At 43.8% G+C, this 21,536-nt stretch overlaps 1 protein-coding gene across 14 annotated transcripts in view; it reads left to right on the top strand.

Annotated features, from left to right (window-relative positions):
- The window catches only part of SVIL (supervillin), a 137,191-nt gene that overhangs the window by 47,828 nt on the left and 67,827 nt on the right, over positions 1–21,536 (top strand). For 11 of the 14 annotated variants that reach the window (XM_054171451.1, XM_054171450.1, XM_054171449.1 and 8 more), the window contains exons 1-2: positions 16,934–17,128; positions 20,070–20,136. In XM_054171451.1, the coding sequence (XP_054027426.1) occupies positions 17,068–17,128; positions 20,070–20,136 (128 nt within the window). In that variant the 5' untranslated portion in view covers positions 16,934–17,067. Of the gene's footprint in view, positions 1–16,933; positions 17,129–20,069; positions 20,137–21,536 lie in introns of those variants that run through there. The other 3 variants (XM_054171445.1, XM_054171444.1, XM_054171446.1) reach the window with 1 other exon arrangement.

Here is a 21,536-nt window from a genome sequence, read left to right as displayed (position 1 = left end):
CCTTTTCTCGTTAAGGGAAAAAGTTGCTTTTAAATGTAGATAATGCAAAGTGGTTGTTTTAGAGTCGTGCTGTGAGAATTTAAGAACATAACCATCGGCTCTGGAGTCACCTCAAACTTACTTAAATGTCCAGTGGTTATATTTGGGTTTTACGTTTAGAGCAGTTTAACAGAAAAGGTTTGTGTTCCTCAACGTTATTTAGCAATTGAGCTGTTCCTTGCATCTAAACTCTGATCTGTATGGAGAGGGGAGAACTCGAATGGCTGCCTTCATAGTGCAAGATAGCAGTGTGGGTGACTTTGTGTTTTATTATTTCCTAAGCCACAAGTAGTCTTTATCAGGGCTTAATACCAGTGACATAATGGTGTTTTGCAGTGTATGATCTCAGCACATAGCTAACATAAGGTTGTTAGGAAGAGCTAATTTATTAGACCAGCTGGTATGGGGGGAAAAATGAGACAAGCTTGCAGGCACACCAGCACTTCATCGGAGCTGGAATAGAAGCAGCAGATTTCAAGGTTAAATAGCAGTTGCAAATAAACTACCCAGTTTAATCAGACATGAGCTGAACTGTCAAAGAAGAGCTTGCTGCTATCTTATTGTGGTACACTTATTCTTTTAGTAGAAGGTGAGAAGCTAATTGTTTTACTAGAGAAATAAATAAGAACTTTACAGGAAACTAAGCAGGAGGATGCTATAAAAGCAGTGCCTGAAGAGCCCATGGCTGTTCTGTCTAGGAGAACTGGGAAATTCTGGTTCTTTGGTTTCTTTTTGGAGGCTTTCCTTTGTATATGGGGTGGTTTTTTTTGAGAATCAAGATTGCAAGATCAGTCATTTCTAGACAAATAGAGTTGAATTTATCTGAGGGAACTTTCAGGCAAATAGTTTCGGGTGGTGTTTGGCAGCTGGTTTCCATCCTTAGCCTACACTGCTAACTTAGAAGCTACTAAGTAGTTAGTTCATAGCTGTAAAGGTGATGGCAGAAAACCCCCAACCCTTTGTTGTTGGGTTTTTTGTTGTTTGTTTGTTTGGTTGTTTTCCCTCCCTAAAAAGCACCAAGTATTTACTTCACAAATCAGATCAAATCTGCTCTAATCAGAAGCCCTGAATGCTAGTACTTTATTTTTTCAAATCTATTATTTTCCTCAAGCAGAAACCACATTTGGAATTCAAACATTCAAAACAATGTCAAGGCTTTGCAAAACAACAGATGCTTTACTTGTGCTGCTAGCAGAGCTGGCAGTGTGCTGGGTTTAAGCTTTGAATTAGGATGTGTGACCAAGGTGGTTTCAGTACACATCTAGTGATGCACTGTCAGTGTACACTGGGCTGTACCCAGTGAAGAGCAGAGGAAAAGCATTTCACTATTTTTCTGTAGTGCTCTGTCCTAAAGTGATTACTTTTGTAGTTGAATCAATGTCAGATTAAAGAGGCTAAAGCAGAAGTTATTAGCTTGTCCTAGCTTTGCTCTTCTGATTTCTTAGTTCTTTTTTAATGGACTGTCTGAAGAAATGCCTCTAAATTAAGCTCTGTATATAGTCACAGCTGCTTTTAAAGTTAGGGTATCTGGCTTTGTCATGCAAAACTGACTTCCAATATCAATTCTAATGCTCAAATGGATGCTGTTTGAGTGGTGTCAGGAGTCCCAGGAACCAGCCTGTTCTTTCTTCTGAGTCCTGCTGCTGTATGTTAAGAGGTCAGAGCTGTTTACTCAGCTGTGTCCTGTTAGTTCTGCAGGGGCTGGATAGGTAACCCTTGCATTTAACCCAGGCTCTGGGTACGTGGAGGAGGTCAGAAAAGCTTAATCTAATTTAGATAAATTGCTTGCCAGGAAAGGGGTGTAGCTGTGCTAGCATTTGTCTTTCTTTGCCAGAAGACAGCTTCCTCCAACCTGCTCAACCAACACTTGAAAGATATTGTCACGTAACTGGAGGAGTTTAACAGCAAGGGAGCTATACTGAGGGAGAGACTGCAGCAGCTTCTATAGAATCATGGAATAAGAGAGTGGTTTGGGTTGGAAGGGGACCTCCAAAGGTCATCTAGTCCAACCCCCCTGCAGCGAGCAGGGATTGTTCCAACCCAGGTGCAGGACCCTGCACTTGGTCTTGTTGAACCTCCTGAGGTTCACCTGGTCCGGGTCCTTCTGGATGACATCCCATCCCTCTATCATCCTTGATGTTGTTGAATATGGAACATCTGTGCTTTGGCTTCCTTGAAGGAAGTTTTACAGAAACATTCAGAGACTGAGGTCTGTTAATATATCAGTTTGGCATGGTACTTCAGTCATGTGAGTCTTCGGTCTCTGACCAGTATTGGAGCCAAGGGTGTTTTGCTCTTTAATTTTTCAAGGAATTACCTGTATTTAGTTGTGAATGTCCTCCACTGCTACCACTTCAGGAGCAGTATCACTGCTTCAGTAACTTGTCTTACTGGTCTCAGGAGATTTCCTGAAGGGCTAAGTTCATCACCAGCTTACCTTTAGGCTGGTCTTGAGGCATTAAATAGCTTGAGTATGGCCTCTATGTAGCAAGTTCACAAGGAATTTAATATTGGAAGCTAAACCAAATGTATTAGAAGTGTGACCAGCAGGATGAGGGAGGTGATTCTGCACCTCTGCTCTGGTGAGACCCCATCTGGAGCAGTGCATCCAGTTCTGGTGCCCCCAGCATAAGAGGGACATGGAGCTGATGGAGCAAGTTCAGAGGAGGGCCATGAAGATGATGAGAGGGCTGGAGAACCTTCCCTCTGGGGACAGGCTGCAAGAGTTGGGGCTGCTCAGCCTGGAGAAAAGACGGTGCCAGGGAGACCTTAAAGCAACCACCAAAAAAAGCCAACTGAAGCCAAACATACAAACCCCAAAACCAAACCAATACAATTGAACCAAATAAACAAAAAGGTATCTGTAGCAATTCCAGTAGATGGAGTTTGGCATAACTATCTATTACTGCAACATAATGAGCTCAAAATCTGTTCTAAGTTCTTCTTACCTTCTTATTTTCCAAACCCTTTTCCCTTAGTAAGGGTAATTGAGACTACAGCAAGACTTAGACTTCCTTTCAAAGTGAAGTATCTATCCTGTGTATAGCTTACACTTGCTTGTTTTCACAGAATCAATAAGGTTGGAAGAGACCTCAAAGATCATCAAGTCCAACCTTTCACCACAGACCTCATGACTAAACCATGGCACCAAGTGCCACATCAAATCCCTTCCTGAACACCTCCAGGGATGGTAACTCCACCACCTCCCTGTTAGCCAATGGCTAACAACTCTCTCTGTGAAGAACTTTCTCCTCACCTCCAGCCTAAACTTCCCCTGGTGCAGCTTGAGACTGTGTCCTCTTGTTCTGTTGGTGGTTGTCTGGGAGAAGAGACCAATCCCCTCCTGGTTACAACCATCCTTCAGGTAGTTGTAGACAGCAATAAGGTCTCCTCTGAGCCTCCTCTTCTCCAGGCTAAACAATCCCAGCTCCCTCAGCCTCTCCTTGTAGGCTAAGATGTTAAGGGACATAATATGTCTGTGGGACAGCAGCAGTGAAGTCTTTAGATAAGGAAATAGAAATAAGATGTAAGTTTTCCTTTTCAGAAAGAGGGACAGGTTAAAATTAGTGTTCAACAATGCATGTTGCTGAGTGCTGCTGGTAAGATGCTTGCCACGAAGTAGTGAACATGAAACACCCTAGGTGGTGTACTTCACCCATTAGAAAAAAACCACAACTAACAGATTATTACTGACACACAGAAACAGCTGCTTGACTCTTTGAATTAAACAAAGCAATGGTGAGTGGTGGTGTAGATTTCTGGCATTCCTGGTGCTGCTTCACCTTGACATTCCTGAGTCTCCTCCTTTTTCCTCCCTGCTTTTCTATGTTTGGAGGTAATTTATTACTTTTTAAGGCTGCTTACCAGCACTGTGCTTTTCTTTGCTTCCCAGTTTCAGGGTAAATGATATGACAGGTGAGCAAGACCCTTTCAGTCACAAGTTGTGTGTTCCTAACAGAAAATGTTGCTACAGTAAATAAATTAATCTTTCTTTTTTACCTTTAAAAAAGAACCAAACCATTCTTCCCCCATCCCACAAGTGAACTCTTTGTAAAATCCAATTTCTCTGCATGTCCTTTGGACACACCTTCAGACCCTTGAAATATCAGAAACTCTCACATTGTTCCTTCTAATGACTTGCAAGAAATACAGATCATTCTTGGCAAACACAAAGCTCCTAAAAAAGCAACTAGTTGAGAACTTACATGTGCCAAACTGTTTAATAGAATACTTTCACACACACACACACCCCCTTGAGGGAAGAAAGTGAGGATTTTGACTATAAAAATGAAATCATGCTTTCCAAGTGAAATTCTGATACAGTGTCCTCTCGAGGAGTAATCCTCTAGTTTTGTTTAGCCTTCATTAAATAATAGCATTCTAGTGCTCCAGATCTCCTTGGATAGGATTTTGTTACTTTTACTACATATTGTGAGCTAATGCAGCTGCTGGACTTCCTCCAGTCTGTGCTGTCTTGACATCTAGACTTTGGGTATGAGCTGCTGATTATGGTTTCAAACTTCCCAGGAAATGACAATAAAGAGCTGAAGAAAACGCTGCAGCTTTGCAGTGATCTCATGCACGGCCACATGCTGTCAGGATGTTTAAGTTTCTTGTGCTTTCCAGGGGATTTTAAAATGCTGCTGTAGTTTGACTTAGAGCCATTGGCTAGCAGCATGCTTACAAGATAGTCTGAATGTCTTGAATTGCAGCCTTGCCTGAGCTTTCTTCTATTGAACTGTTTGAGAACTCCATTTTCTTGATTTCTTTATTTTAAGTCAAAGTGTGCTGAAGTGCAATACAAATTGTTAAATCATTGCTTCAGAGAAGCTGCTGGATTGCCTGCCTCTTCTCCTGCTGTATTTTATTCAGTTTTCCCATTGACACTTATAAAAAGCAAGGCAGGTGTAGAAAGGCAGCGAGAAAAACAAGAGGCTTGATTGGACTTCAAAATCCTTTGTGTGGAGGGCTGACACAGAACTTAACAGTGAATGTGCCAGTAGTGCTGGTGTGCTGAAATGAAGCTCCCAAACGGCTCATGGAGGCTCCCTGCTGTAGGAAGGGCTATTTCCATGCCGTAAGATCACCTTTTCTGCAGACTCTGTGAGCAGGGCACTGTGCTGACAATACATTAGGTGCATTTCAGTAAATTTCTGATCTACCTGCCCTGTTAAGATGCTGAAGCTCCTAGGGTGCTGAAGCTCCTGTGCAAGTGGTGTTTATTGCTTGGATCACAAACTCTGGCTCCAGCTTTACTTGTGGCTGTGGGTCCTGTGAGGATGTTGGAGCATTTTAACAATAAAGCTTCTCGAAGTCCATGCATTCTAAATTTCCCCAAGGCTTCAACTGCTCATTGCTCCTGAAAATGATGAGGTTCTTTGATTTGGAGAGTGTGGTGTGGGTGAAGTCAAGTCTTGCCTCCTTTTCCTGATGGGTTTTGCAGCCTGGTTGAGCTGTGTCCTCCTGCAGTGTCTGAAGGTGTTGCTGCTGCCTCATTGGAGCTCGCTGTATGTTTTGCTCAGCACTGGACTGTGCTCAGGCTGTGACAGGACTTTAATAACTGAGGGGCTTGTCACATCACCTGGGGCTGTGTCCCACCATACACTGCTGGCTCAGAAGTGTTGTGCTGTTTGTGCCTATGGTTTTGATGGTAATGCACTGTTCCTCAGCAATGGTTTCACCACACTTTTAGACAAATACTACTGTAGGTATAGTTTCAAAACCTCATTGTAAGGCCAGCCTTGCAAGGGTCTAGTCCAGCACTCTTTCTGTAACTGATTGTTAGTGTGTTGTTCTGATAACCAATGACCATCAAGACATTTAGGGAGTCCTTCATTCTTTCCAGCTCTAATTTGTTCAAGCTGCCTGTCTCCTCTCTCTCTCTGTTAAGGGATGTCTCTTTTTTTCCATTATACACACTCAGAGCCTTTCTTCAAACAGCACAGCATTCCTTTGATGTTATTCATGGGACAAACAAGTTGACTGCACATCCTTCATTCCCATGTGCAGATCTCACCTAGTAAAGAGGAGACTATCAAGTCTGCTAGATGGACAGCCCTTTACCAAAGCCTCCTGCAGAAGGGAAAAACAAAACCCTGCTCAAAAGATGACCTGGTTTGAGAAGAGGGTGAAGTGGGAAAAGAAAGCTACTGAGGTGGGACTGTGTCCGATCGGGGAGTCTGCAGTGTGGGCTGGAGAAGAGCCAGGGAAAAGTGGAAATAGATTTGGAAACACTGAAGAACACAAGTGTAGTGGGACTACCCATAGGATGGAGTACAACAGGAAGGTAGAGGTATGCAGCAAGCAGGAGAAATAAAATGGTGAGAGGAATTGGCAAGGATGACACTAGGAGCTAAAAAGAGTGGAGCAGGGAATGGCAGTTCTAGTGTGAGAGAGCTGTGTGGACCTTGGGGTAAGTACAGCTGAGCTCCTCCCACATGGCAGAGCTCTCCTTCCTGGTCATCATACAGGCATCAAGGTAGCACCAGCCTCTGGGGACTTTCCTCTCTATGTTCCTGAGGTGGCTCAGAGAGGCTGGACTATAAGGAACTTCTTAGCTCCCCAAGCAGCTGCCCTTGTTCTTCCATTTGTAGGCTGTTTGCTCTGCTTACCACATTTCATTAGAGAAAAGTCTCAGTGTTTTGCTTCTGAGCTTGAACGGACCATGTGTACACCAGAGGAAGAACACCTCCCCTGAAACTCCCTTTGTCCTCTCAGTGTGTGTCTGCAGCACATAACTGTTGATTGTGTGGTAGATGTCTCCTCTCTTGTGACCAGGGCCAGGGTGGCAGGTGACTCCTGTAAGGCCACTGAAGGAAGTGGCCTGTTTGGGAGAGTGTGTGCAGAAAAAAAATCTTCAGCTTTGATTTAAAGTAGAGGCCTTCTGTGAGCCATAACTTTGCTCTTTCAGCACCACCTTTGAGATGCCTAGATCTGCTAAAATTGCTTTTCTACCCTGTTCTTGAAGAGTCAATGAGAACTTAACTCTGCACCAGCTGGGTGTGAGTGTAGTGACTATGCTTTATTCTGAGTGATGGAGAAGCCATGCTTCTTTGTGGCTTCTCTACCACTTAGTTGTCCTTTTGCACTGAAGATATTCAGAATACAGATTAAAAACTATAATAAAATTATTTTTTTTCCTAAACTGTCCTAAAAATTCTGTCCTGGGGCCTGTCTTTTGAAATTCTTCAGGTCTGTGGACAAAGGTGGAGAAGGTGAGTGTTAGAATAGAGTCAGCTGGTACTTCACTCCCCATTTAAAATTAAAGTGCCAAAGCAGTAAAGCATTTGAAAACATTTGCTGTTGCAATGCTGGATAAACTGGTGTCAAAGAAGTCAGCACCTGTGAAGGTGCTGCTGGGCTTTTGTTGTTGTTGTTTTTCTGGGTGTGCCTGAGTTTGAGATTCTCTTGTTTAACCAAGAGGAGAGACTGTGGTCCCCTTGTACTTTTGAGTTCAAGTATTCCCAGAAGCTAGAAACAAAGAGAATAGAATAGAATTAACCAGCTAGGAAAAGACCTTCGAGATCATCGAGCCCAACCTATCACCCAACGCCATCTAATCAACTAAACCATGGCACCAAGCACCCCATCCAGTCTCTTCTTAAATACCTCCAGTGATGGTGACTCCACCACCTCCCTGGGCAGCACATTCCTATGGCAAATCACTCTGTGAAGAACTTCTCCCTAACATCCAGCCTAAACCTCCCCTGGTGCAGTTTAAGACTGTGTCCTCTTGTTCTGTTGGTGGTTGCCTGGGGGAAGAGACCAATCCTCACCTGGCTACAACCTCCCTTCAGGCAGTGAACCCATTTCCTCTAGCAAGCAGTGCAAACCTGGTAGTTTTTCTCTTGTCCCAGCCTGAACGCTTGTAAGGTGTGACTGGCTATCCTCCCTTCTTCTTAAAACCCTGTTAGTGGGTCTAATGCACACACACCAAACTGTCTTGTTCCTAGGGTCTTGTTTAGCTTCCTCCAGCATTCATTATTGATACTAGAACACTGTGCTGCTGATGGAAGCAAATCACACACAAAGTGAGTTAGCTGATTTCAGCACTGCTGGTGTGTAATCATGTCTGACTGGCCCTTTTTTGAGTATGTGTGTCCCATTTCTTTGTACCAGTGCAGCATATATTGGGTGGGAATCCACTTTTAGCAGAAAATTAGCAGTTCTGAGCCAGGATCTGTGTGTGCATCTGGGCACAGCTTCAGCCTGGAGTGCTAATGGCTGAGCTTGCAAACTGCCAGCATGTTTCCCAGCTGCATTTTTTAATGTGCACTTAGCCATATATGCTATTGCTTTTAATTATAATGGCCTGAACCCCAGGTTCATTGCAGGATCAGGATGGAACTGTGGTGGTTTGATTTCTTTTAGTGGGGTGATAATTGTGGTTTAGTTTTAATCCCTGTGTGTTAGGGATTTTTCTAGCTGTGAGAATCCCTTGGTAAGCATATCGTTATACCTGGGTAAGTGTTTAAGCCTTGCAGAGAAGTGTTGTTTTCCCAGTGTTAAGGAGATGTGATACAGAGTTTACAAAATGTAAGAGCTAAAAGTTTCCAGGGCAGTGGGCAGGATCCTGTTTGCTGTCCAGTGGCCTCCTGGTGACTTGTGCTCTCTGTGCCCATCCCTGCTGACCAGGAACAGTCTCTGCCAGCCCTCTGGCAGCACGCTCGCTGGGGATGCTTCATTCAAGGCAGCAAAGCGCCTGGAAAATTGGATGCTGATTTCAGAAATATCAGGGTACAAATAACAACTGAACTGTCCTGGTATCCTACTGTTCAGTGCCAGACAGAACAAGGAGTGAAGGACAGAAGGGCACTGCCCGTACTGACCCACAGAGAAGAAGCCTCTCTGAATGCCCGGTGGCAGGGCTGGGTGACCGTGCTGCTCTCCTCAGCCTGCCGGCTCCGGCCACCCAGCCATCTGCTGTCTTTCCTTGCAGGCTCTGTGCTGGGAAGGAGGCCAGGATGGTGTCCAAATCTAGCATCTTGAAATTGGGAAGGGTATAAAGGAAAAACTGGTCTGAATCACAGGAGAGGCAGCAAGCAGGAAGAGCGGGGTGGGGGTTACCTGACAGCTATTTTGGGGAGAGTAAATTATTGCTTCTGAAACCATCTGTCTGAATTGCAGAGAATCTCACCACAGCTGATCAAGGATGTTAAATAATTAAACAGTACTGTTCAAATGAATATCTGTACCCTGCTTTCATCTAGTTCACTTGGTTCTGGTGTGTGACAAGTACCTGTCTGCTGTCTGGGAGCTGTACCCCTGCTGCTGGCCTACTTTCCAGTGACTCATGCGGTGTGAAACCCGATTATTTTTGCAGTCTAGTAGTCCCAAAATGTGCTGTGGTGAAAACTGAACTAGAGCTTGCTGCAGTTCCACACTGCCCGTGCTAAAACTAAAGTGGCTCTCCCTTAGCTCTGAGCTGTCAGAGCTCCTGCCCAGCGCCGGGCTGCAGCTCCCGGTGGCGATGGCAGCGCAGGCATGGCAGAGAGGTGGCACAGCTGCCGAGGAGGGCTGGCCGAGTCTCCTCCCTAAGGCTGCCAGCTCGCAAGGTAAACACTGGGTGACCTATAAGCCAGCCAGTCAACTCGCCTGTGGCCTTATTAGGCAAGCTGCAGCGGTGCCTGGGGACGGAGCATGCTGGATGGAGGCGGGGAGCCGGCAGCCCAGAACGGATCCAGCCCAGACCCCGGGAGATGCGACCCAGTACTGCGGCGCTGGCAGCCGGCTGCCGGGGAGCTGCTGTGGCCGGGTCCTGCCGTCACTGGGCTCTGCTTGGCGAGGAGCAGGAACAGTGCTAGAGAGGACTTTAAGATGCAGAACCTTTTTTGTGTAAATGTTAGTAACTGTAGTTCTCTCTCCTGATGTGTTTCATGTGCGTGGTTAAAACCTTAAGATGCCGGTTCATGCTGTCACTCCACACCGTGGAGCACTTTGTGGTGGCCTTTAGGATGAGTGCTTTCATTCCTTGTGCTGCCTGCTTACACATCTGACCCGCAAGAAATTAATATTCTTTTTTTTTTTATTCAGGAATTGTTTCTTCTCTCCTCTTGTGCAGTTTTATGCCCTTTATTGGAAGACTGCTTGTCTTCAACCAAAACAATGATTTTGCTCCCAAGAGAAGGGGAATATTGAAACCAAACCGCCTGTGTGCAGACCAGGACGTCATTAGGTCGCTTTATACTTGTGAAAACTGACTTTCACAGGGAAGCAAAAGTCTGTTTATTTTTCCTTTAGTAAAAATCCTCATAGATTGGACAAATAGAGTACAGGCAGATGCTGTGCAAGCTTTCCTGGGCAGCTCTGGGAAAGCTTTTCAGATCTGACTTGTGATTACCTTGCCATTAGTTATTGGTATCCTCCTGAGCACTGGCCACATGTATGATTTTTGCAGGGTCCTTGGGAGTGTGTGAGGGCAATGGGGTGGGGGTGGGGGGTGGGAAAGGCTGCAGCTGCTATGAATCTAAGCCTGCTCTCTAGAGAACAAGCTCCAGAACTGCAGCATCACTCTGCTAGCCAGATTTTCTGTCCTGATGAATTTTTGCTTAGCCATGCTGGATACAAATTAAGCCAGGTACACATGGGGTTTTTTTTCCCTAGTGACATTATTTTCAGTGACAGTACTTGCAGTTGAGCTATCCAGCCTTGACCATCAACTCTTATATAAAGCACATGATTTTTCTTTATTTCTTTTACTAAATATTTAATTTCCTGAGAAAGCATTGCAACATGCTATAAACAGGATGAAAGCTGGGGTCATGGGTTTGTTTTCGGCAAGGTTGCTGTCTGCCTCAGGGTTGAAAATGACAGTTATATTTCAAGGTAAGTATGCAGGGATATGATGTGGCCTGTGAAATGTCAGATCGCAGCAGTAAACAAAATTGATGCTTTCCTTAGATGACTATCGTGAAGAGCCAAAGAACTTTGTTATAAATTCTTCCTCGTGGTATGTGTGCCTCTCTCTGCTCCCTTTTTGGGCTCTTACTGTGTAGGGAGACAGCAGTGCAGAGGTGTTTGAAAGCAGACAGGAGGAAAACTCAGTTGCGTGGTTGGGCTGTTTGCATTACTTAACTACATGAGGCCACTTGCTGCTCCAGGCGAGGAGACAGCCTTGTGCTGGTTGTATTGAACTCTGGTGGAAAGTCTTCCAGAGGCTGACGAGTCTAGAAGTCCCAGAAGATGAGGAAACCTATCCTAGAAACCCTGGCTGCTTGTTTGGAGGACAGGAGTTTTGCAGACTTGCCCAGCAGTGGGTTAATCCCTTGGTTGTTGTAGCAGCAGGGGTCTTGTTCACTGCAGTACTAAAGGAGAAGCTGCTGCTTGTCGTGTCCTCAGTGAAGGATGTCAGAGAGAGCCACGGCTAACCCTGTGCCTTCACAATCTGAACTGCATCTGATTTACAGTGAGCCATGGTGTGAAACGCACTTGAATATTGTTTTGCTAGATAGCCCCCCATGTCTTCTCAAAGTCTTTGGGCTGTTTAATTGTTTAAATTGTACTTGCTGATGGGAGATGAGTTCCTGCCTTATCCTCGTTCCCAGCCATTTGCTCAGTCCCTTTGCATGTCTGATGTCTTCTGTGACCATTTCAAGCCCACAAACAAGCAGATTTGACTCACTTCAGATATTGTGCCTGAGTAGGATATCCAGTTGCCACATATGAAAGGGGTGTGTGGCCTTTGAACTTTCTTTAAGGAGCTAGCCTAGACTGATCCTACTCTAAAGAGAAAAAACATTGGAAGTCTTTTAATTATGCTACAGTCTTGCCATACAGTTTTATGAACAGTGATATGGGATGGAAGAATGTCAGGAGGACATTACCTTCATGTTCCTTACTCTGAAAATGTGTCACAAGGTTGAAGGGTAGCAGAATCTCCTTTTAGGAGCAATTCCGTGCTAAAATGAATGATTTGAGAGAGATTTCTTCAAATCTGAAATAGTAAGCCAGAAAATGGAAGGTTGTTTTTCTTTTAGTGTGCATGGAAAGATACCCATTGTTCTCCCTTTTTTCCAGAGCACAGCCCATACAAAGAAGACCATCCATAATCTTTTGACATGTCTGTCGTCTTGTACTAAGTGTCTTAGGCCTCTTTAAAACTAATGAGGTTTTTTATCTCTTTGCATATGACTTGTTTTAAAGCGCACCACAAAGGCAACACAGTGCTGAGGTCTGCCTGAAGACTTAGCCAAAACACAATCACTAGCCAAACCAGAAGTGTTCTTGGCAGGATCATTATTCAGAAACTGTTGCACAGTGAGAGTTGGGAAAAAACCCAAAGTGAAAAGGATTCCATTTGTCTTCCACTGGAGGGGGTCATACCAAGTCAGAAAACTATCCCAGTTTCAAAGTTTTTGAGCTGTCTCTTAGCTTTGGGCTAAATTATTTCTTGAACACCGTGGCAGAAATGGCTGGAGGGTGGGAGGAAGGGGAAATTAAATTAAAAGGGAGACCCTACTAGTGCCTTGCCTCTTGCCTTCAGCAGTGTGCCTGTGTGCCAAAAAACCTGACAGGGTGGCTTGGAGTGGGTGAGTAGCCTGGAGCCTGAGAGGGGGAGGTCAGGCAGAATGGTGCTTTAGCCCTCTCTTCTGACCTTTGTTCCTCCAATCACCCACAGCCTCTTAAATCTCGGTGCAGCTTCAACTTGCTATTCCAAGAGCAATGGACTGAAATTCGTGAGCACTTTTAGACCTCTACCATGGGTGAAAATAGGATTTAATCATCTTATTTATCATCTCAGTTTTCCTTGCTGCTTCAATTCCTGTTCACCTAACTAGTGTGTGCGCTGAAGGATTCTCTGCAGTCGCTGTGGGTTTTATTCCCTCTGCATTCTTGATTTTTATTTGTTGGTTTTTTTTTTTTTTTCCCCCATTTTTTTCTTTTTAATTTATTTTTAGGCTTTCTTCAAACAGCTGTCATGGGCTTCTTTGATTTTTTTTTTTTTGGTTTTCTGATAACTGCAAGTCACAACAGAGTATCTAGCTCTCCTTATCACAGAGGAACGCTTCTAAATATAAATTCATAAGCCATCAAAATTCAGAAAGGGGAAAAAAAAGACTTGATCATGCTAGGACCCAATTCATAACTATTCAGTGCTTTGGAGCTGGCAGCCTTGTAAGATGGGAACAGTTTTGCAGGCCATTTAAACTCCAACTTTGATTACTGTGATTAGTTTTACCAGACAAAAGGGAGATATTTCCCTTCTCTTCCTGTGGGAAGCTTCAGAACAACATTTATCTGCCAGCTGGTCTTTCATGAGCGGTCTCAGATTTTAAATGGATGCATGCTTAACCTCTAGCTCTTTGCCCAGATGACTACAAACTTAACTTCCAGCTGGGCTGCCCCCCTTTCTAGGCTGAACTGATGTTCTCTCTTTGTTTGCTTATGTTGGAGGCTGCTAATGCTCAAGAATTAATGATGGCAGAGAAGGATGTGAACATTACTACCGTTTTGCCACGCAGCCTTGATAAAGCACTTTGGATGAGCAAACTTCTGGGTCCTGGAGACTGAATCTCTCTAAAGGACAAAATTACTCTTCCTCCTTTCCCCATCAAGTATTTGAAGATGGGTTTCTTTTCCTCTGGGAAAGCTCTTAAAACCTACTGTTTCCAAACAGGCAACAAAAAGCTAAATCTAAGGCTTCTTTTCTTTATGCCCATGCTTGACCCTGCTGACTTACTGTTTTAACCAAGATGTCTTCTCCACTGCCAGAGATGGTTAATGGACAGGCATGCCTTGGAATAGGTGATCCCTTTTGATGGAAAGGAGGGAAGCTGTCAGTTACATCTTCCCAGCGAACTGTGTGAAGTGTGTAGTATTGGTGTAAGACTATGTCATAGGTTTAAGAATTTTAATACTGGAAGCCATCTTGGTATGCACCCCTGGTCTTGAAGTGACACTGCACAAGCTCTGGGCTCACAGATTCTGCACAGCAGCAGAGTTTCAGTATTAGCAGCAGTGACATTAATGTGAATTTGTAGGTACCACATGCAGAGCTAGGACTGGTGGTCAATTTCCAACCTAAGATGAAGAGAGCTTGAAGCCAAGTGTGGGCAGGGTGTGTTTTTTGTGTGAGGACTGATGAAGATGTTGCTCTTTTTGCATATTTTACTTCCTTCTATAGTATTTCTCTTTTGTTCCATGAGATAGCCCTTATATTCTGACCTACCAGCCATAATAGTAGGGAAAGTAGTCCTGCTTGCACCAAAGTCTGTCACTAGTGTTGCATTCCAAGAACTTTCCCTCCAGAATTGGCTTCTTAACTGTGTTCTGAGTAACTTTTAAACCCATCTAAAATATACACATTTGTGGAGGCACTCTAGAGTTTTTCTGTCTCTCTGCTGCTCTTTGTCCTTTACCTTCTGCACCTCGTTCACCAGTACAAAATGTTAGATGGTGTAGAGCAGAGGAGTGTGGGAGCCTGATCCCTCCCTCCACATGTGCAAACACACCTCTCCTCTCTGTTGTTCAGGACGTTATAGAATCATAGAATCTGTCATCCAAGAATCAAGTCCAACCTGTCACCCAACACCTCATGACTACTAAACCATGGCTCCAAGTGCCACATCCAATCCCTTTTTGAACATCTCCAGGGATGGTGACTCCACCACCTCCCTGGGCAGGACATTCCAATGGCCAGTAACTCTTTCTGAGAAGAACTTTCTCCTCACCTCCAGCCTAAACTTCCCCTGGCGCAGATTGAGACTGTGTCCTCTTGTTCTGGTGCTGGTTGCCTGGGACACAGACACAGGCGTGACAATCAAGCTGAGCTCAGGTCTGTTGTTAGCTGGAAGAATTAACTGATCCCTTTTCTGATCATAAGATAAGTTGTGGCACCTTCTGAAAAGCACAGCCATCAAAAATCAAATGGAATAGTTACTGTCAGTTTAGTCATCTGACTGGGTCACCAGTGTGGGTCAGGACCTAGCAGAGGTTCTGCAGAGAAAAACAAGTAGGACTGTCTTTTTTGGAAGCTGTGAGCTATTGCATCAGCTCAGCTGTCAAGTCTGACTTCTCCTTCAACCTTGCTAGACTGCAGCCATGAGATTTATCAAACGAGTGTTACTTATCTGCACATTATGAGAAACAGTCCCCTTGCTGTGTACCAGGTGAGTTACAGGTGCTTAAAAATGCCCCTGCTACTGACACCTCTATTCACAGGATTGAGTAAGCAGTCCTGACACAAGCAGGATTCAGAAGGAAGGGACTTTTTCACAACTGGGTGACTCTCTTTATCGATACATCTGCACAGATACTGCTCCAGAATATTCCCATTCGCTGTTACCAGCAGCTTCTTTGTCATTTTAGCACTGTCTCATTTTTGTGTTTTAAGCATACCTGCACTGATATCTAAGCCATAAGGCAGATTTTCAGGTCAAAGGTAAGTTTGGACCACTGTTGACAGATGACGTTTCTGTTACTGCTTTAGAAGGGACTAGGCTCCAGTTCATGTGGGCCCTCACAGCTGGTCAGGAGAGCACAGCAGTGCTGGGTTTGTGTTTTGGGGTTGGTGCTGTGTAGTGGTTATATTAAACCTGAGACCCAGCAAAGTTACAGGCCAGGGGGGGAAAAAAGGGGATATGTACGATCAATTCTTTCTGAACAGGGGGATCTTAATTAGTGAGTCAGAGGCTTCAATGCCCTGTTCCTTGTGTTGGATCACTCTCATTCCAGGGAGCTCTGGACTGTTGAAAGATGGGCTAATAAAAGGTGCTCTAGTTAAGGTGACTCCAATATTATTTGTGTTTAAGAATAAATAAATGAATACAAATAGCAAGGTCTTTAGACAGGGCAGGGCACATAGTCTTCTGTCTGTTGTAGGAACTGAGCATGAAAGCCCTAGCAGGCTAAATACAACTTCATGGTGAGGCAACATAAATTAATAGAGTTTTGATCAACTACATTTTTCACTTGTGGTTAAGCAGTCTCTTTCAGACTGGCACTGCTTCTATTTCACTCAAATGTAGATCCAGCATGGATCAGGGTCCTGTTGTACCAGATATGATAAAAACAGGCAAGAGAAGTCAGGAATGCAAGTTTCTAGGCTATCTTTTCATGGTCCTCATGAGTCCAGCCTTGTGGTGAGTTTTCTACTGGTACTAGTTGAGATCTGTTTGAAGAGAAGTCTGATGAAGGGAAGCTAGTAGGCAGGTACTGCTTCTGGCTGGATGAGGTTAAGTGAGTGCACGGACCTGTTCCAGCCTCATATGTGTGACTTTGTGTGTGCATGTTAGTTCAGTGTAGAAGACTGAGCTGGGGTTATTGCACCATTTTAGACCAAATATCTCCAGACTGTCAAAATGAATTATAAAGGGCTCTGACTTTTCAATCCAAACTCCATCAAATCCATTTAATAAAATAAAAAATATAGTAGCCAGACAGTACTTTTGTGCAGTGTTACACCTTCTGGCTCAAATTAAAATATTTGGAGCTGTGGTGTCTGTTCTGAAATCCCCCCCCAGTAATTTTGCTCATATGCAATCCATAAATCTTGTCTGGTTTAAATGTTCCAACTAATAGTTAGGCAAAACGTTTAACATTATGATATGATTAACAGAGGCCATGGTTTTGGCAGGCAGGATGCTGTTTTTCTTAGGCATTGCAGTTTATCCTGATTAGAGATACGAAGGAATCATTCCTCCTCTTGGAAGTTTTTTTTTCCTTCTCCTTTTCTTTATAACTGTGAGGATTTAGGGGCTGTGCCTTCGTTTTACAGGAACATAACGTGTGATTTGGCTGGGTGTTTGAAGGGGTAATATTATGAATCTCCCAATCACCGTTGCCCAATCTGTTTTAGCATTCATGTGCCTAATTTCTGTTTGTAATCTGATTACTGGCTTGAGCTGCTCCAGCTTGCAGCCTATTGCTATGCATTTACTGTACTCCCTGGGACGCGATAGCCTGACAGCTCCAGTCGTGTGCTATGAAAAATCTCTACACGCTATTGCTAAGACAGGCCTAGGGCTGTGGCTGCTTGAGAATTAGCTGCTATTGTAGTTTCTCTTTGCTGAAGCCTTTGTTTGTGCAACCATGTTCAGAAATCCTTGGATCTCCAGCTATTTGGGAAATGTTAAACACTCTGAGGAGCAAGGTAAGAGTTGCAAGCAGATAGAAGAAAACGCGTTTCGTTTCTGTGTGTTTAATCTCTCTGGTGTGTGTGTGTCTGTGTGTAAATATTGTTTGACTGGATCTCCTGCAGCTACATTAGCTACTTTAGCAATCAGTATGCAGTTAGTCACCTAGGCTATTTCATTATTTCCTAAAGGACACTTTTGAAAGATCCGATTAGATGGATCTTTTAATTAGCTTAGCTTGCCACCTACTTAGGGCCTTTAAATATACTAAGTAACGCTGCAAGGTTGCATCTTTTGCTTTTCTTTTCTTTTTTCCTCCCCACCCCCTCCTTAATTCAGCAATTTTTTTTTTTAATTTCCTATGTATTAAATTATGGAGAGTGCTTTTATCTGGTAGTTTGGACCGGAGAGGGAGGGGGACCTGAACGAATGGTTAAACTTGTGAGCAAGTTGGACTTGCACTTCAGCAAATGTACTCTTAATTTTAAATACAAAAATTGTTTCTCTGTGATTATGAGCATGTTTAGAATTCTTCAGTGAAAGAGGGACAAAATGCTGTTGCAGAGATTTCCCTTCTGTGTATCAGGTACTGCAAGGATGAGGGGTTTTTTTTCCCCCTTTAAATTAACCACTGAATTAAGACCGTGTGAAACCGATATTTCTTGTGTGGGCATATTTCTGTTCTTTTGAAGCAGGGTTGTTTTGCTTTTTCTGCTGTGTTTGTGTTTAATTTTAAGACTTCCATGTTGTAGTGAGTAAGTTTTATTGGACTTTAATCCTCCCACATGGGGTTTAATTTGAACAGAAGGAAATACATAAAATATCAAAACTGTGTAACAATGTGTGTGTCTGGTTGGTTTTGTTCTGTTTGGGGAAGGGGGGGTGAGAGAGGAGCTTGCCTTGTGAAATACAGCAACGTTTTAAGATGGTTTTGATTCTAGATGTGGTGTGTATCAATGTTTCTGACTGTGTTTCATGGGTAGCAAGAGCCAGACCAGCTTCTGTGCCCCCTCTTAGCAGCCCCACTCCCTCCCTCTCCCACCCATGCAATGAAAGCTACTTTCTTCCCTTCTCATCCCCCCTCTCCAGTCTTGGCTAGGGTAGGGAGAATTTCTCTGTGGTCTACTTGTGGTTTTCATGGTGGACAGCTGTTTTTAGTGCCAAAAATTTAGGATGGGTTATATCCTGTTAGAAGAGCTATAAATTTAAGCTGTGCATGGTTCTGATTAGCTAAGCCGATACTGAGCTGGGCTTTTAAAGTTACTGCATACTCTCCTCACAGCAATGTGAATCTGGCCTTTGTAGGGGATACTTAGGGCATGGAGCATTCTTTTTAATGCTGTAGTGTAAAATATTATAATGATTTATATGCAGTTCATTCTGCTTTTGTTACAGTACTGTTTGGGTCTGTGTAATCTGCATGCTTTATTCTCCCTTTGCTTGGAAAGACAAAATGTTAACAAAACCAGGGAAAAGTTGCCTATGAAAGTTGAAGAATGCTCTTAGCAAAGCTACTTGAAATCCACAGTGACTTACAGCAGCTGCCTTCAAAAATGCCTCTTTTGCACTTTTAAAGCCTCTTTATTGAGCTATAAAAATGGTCTTTTCTTTTTCTGTCTCTGTTTTTTTGTTTGTTGTTTCTTTTTCTCTTTTATTTTTCTTCTTCTTTTTTTTTTTTTTTTTAAACCAATTTCCCTGGAGAGGTAGCAGAAAGAGGTGGAAGAGTGGAGGAGGGTGAAAAGCTTTGAAAGGCACAGGCAAAAGATACATTCACTAACTTAAAGATACATTCACTAAATTAAGAGTCAACCTTGTTTGCTAGGACAAGTTTCATTAAAAGCTTGTTGGAAAACCAAGAAACATCCTGCGTAGGTTTTAAAGCATTTTGTTAGCTCTTTTGTGTGAGCCCGTTAGCTGCTCTTTGCAGCAGTTGAGACTGAGAGTAAAAGGGATGTTGCTGCTTTTGAATAATGCTAAAGTCCATGTTGTGTGGTACTGAGGTCTGTCTTGTTGAAAAACAGAACGAGCACTGCATCGGTGACCAACTGTTTGTTGTCTATGAATTTAGGGTCTTGGGGTAGTTGACTTCATACAGATGAGCATGAAAGGGCAATTTTCCCATTGCAAGTAAATTAGCAGGAGCTTTGTGTGGTTTTCAGCAGCAGACGCAGGCTAGGTGCTCCCCTGCTTCCTGGCAGGCTGGTCTCTGTGGTCTCTCAATAGCATCCTCATAGCTGAGGAGAGGGAGCTGGTACTTGGAGCCCTGGACCTCCTCACCACTGATCATTGGTGAGGTCCCACTGGTTATCAGCTCTGCTGATGCTTTTGACTGTAAAAATGAAAAAGTTAAATCTGGAGGGGGGAGAAGGGAAGCTTGCCCATGTTCCTCTCTGAAAGTAAGCATGTTCTAAGAGTATTGAGGGAAAAAAAAACCGTGGAAGCTTTCAAACAGTAGACAGCCTTCTGAAATACTGCTGTCATGGGTGGTGCAGTACTGTTTCTGCAACAGATTCTAAGCTGGGCATCTCTGCCTTCTGCAGTGAATATGTGGGTTTTATAGTATTGCTAGGCTGCAGCCAAAAAGGTTCTTGCTGCTTGCAGCAATTCTCATTTGCAGAGCACTCATAAACAACCCATTTTACCCATTTACTGCCCGGTTTATAAACTGGCAAACCGAGTCAAGGAGTTTGAGTGATAACCCCCAGGCTGCAGTGGTAAAGCATGAATGGTGGGATTAGAACATGGCAGTTCATGCTTTTGATATGTTTGCTGTCTGTGCTCAGTTCTGCAAGTTCTTGGTTTATCACTGTCTTGGACATGCCAGTTTGTGCCCCTTTGACTAGAGGGGAGGCTGCTGTGCAGTGGAGAAGGCTATGATTGGAGACTTTAACCTACTTTCCTGAAAGTTTCTCATTTATTCAAGCACTTTCATTATGGTGTGCTTTTGTCATTTCACAGATTTTGACAAAGAGAACTCAGTCAGATTTAAACCTTCACGATTGCTCCAAAGGAAGAGAGCACTAAGGTAAGGCTGAGCTTTTCTTGCCCGCTGTACATCACACAGGTTGCACAACTGTAACTTGCAGCCATTGCTTGAATCCACATTTATTCTTTTGTCAGAGAAAATTAGTATTAGTCCTCTTGCAGGACTAAACTTCAGCTGAAGAGGAATTAAAAGCACCAAGTGTCTCCCAAGGAATGTGAACATTTGTAATTGGCATTGCTAAGGCAAAAGTCCCACTCTGCACTGAGCTTCCTGCAATGCCCATTTTGCCCTGTGTGGCACGGACACACTACAGACATTTAGGGAACTAGCCTGGAAAACTGATCTGACTGAAAAAGAAGGTGGCTGAAGTTGGTGAATGAAAAATACAGCCATGCAGAGACCTTTGTCAGCATGTGGGAGGGCAGCACTGCAGAGAAGAATGGAGAGGTGATGTTGCTGCTTCCTTGCAGGACCATGCTGCATTATGCCTTCAGTCTTAGGTTCCACAAGGCTGAGTAAGGGATGCAGTTCACAGTGGAAGGTCACATTCCCTCTCTCTTCCCATCCTTGCTCCAACCATGTGTGGTGTCCACCCTTGTGCTTGCTGGACTCATTCATAATGGCACAGAGAGGAAGTCAAGGAGTTGGGAACTGATCCTTGCCCCAGCAACCAGCTGCTTTGTTGGTCCAACAGCACAGGAATACACAAGCCTTAGGCACTCAGGCTCATGTTTGTAAGCATTTCATCAATCCCCTTCAGGAGCACACCTGATCTTCTTCCATGTTGTTTCTTAGGTGCTGTAGAGGGAAGGAGGGAACAAGGACACAAGAGACATTGTATTATGGAGGGCAGGTAGGGGAAAGTGAGAGATGAGGGTGGGAGAGAAGAATGTGACTGCAGAATGGACCTTTTACATAAGAGGCCAGAAAAGGAAGCTCTCCTGGAAGTAGAGGGAACTAAAATGAGTACCAAGCCACCTAGCTGACAGGTACAAAAGTGAATTTTCCTGTGTTTCAGTCACAATCTCAGTATGCCCTATAGCTTTAATCTAGACTGCAGGACATCTGGATCAAACTTCTGCTTGCTTTTGGACGTGTAACTAGGTTAGTGGGACAGCTATTTAGAAACTGTATGATGCTGCTGCAGCAGCAGATGAAGTTTTCAGCCTGGAATCCCTGATGTATAGAAGCAGCCCACACTACTGAGACTGTGGATTTACTCTGCTAATGCCACGTTATGTGTTGTTTTTAAAGAAGAACTATTGAGGTTTTGAAATGTTCATGCCTGTCTTTTAGTGGTAATTGTATGAATTCCTGAACATTGGAGAGTATAACGAGTTGTTTGGGAACCTGAGGCCAAACCACACACAAATCCTGTGTGAAACAAACTCATAAACCATCATCACAGGCTGTATTTCAGGCAAGCAAAGGAGAAGTTC

Source organism: Dryobates pubescens, chromosome 21 (genome assembly GCF_014839835.1).
Source record: "Dryobates pubescens isolate bDryPub1 chromosome 21, bDryPub1.pri, whole genome shotgun sequence".
NCBI lineage: Eukaryota > Metazoa > Chordata > Aves > Piciformes > Picidae > Dryobates > Dryobates pubescens.
The sequence above is the reverse complement of the archived record's forward strand: the minus strand, read 5'-3'. Positions and strand labels throughout refer to the sequence as shown.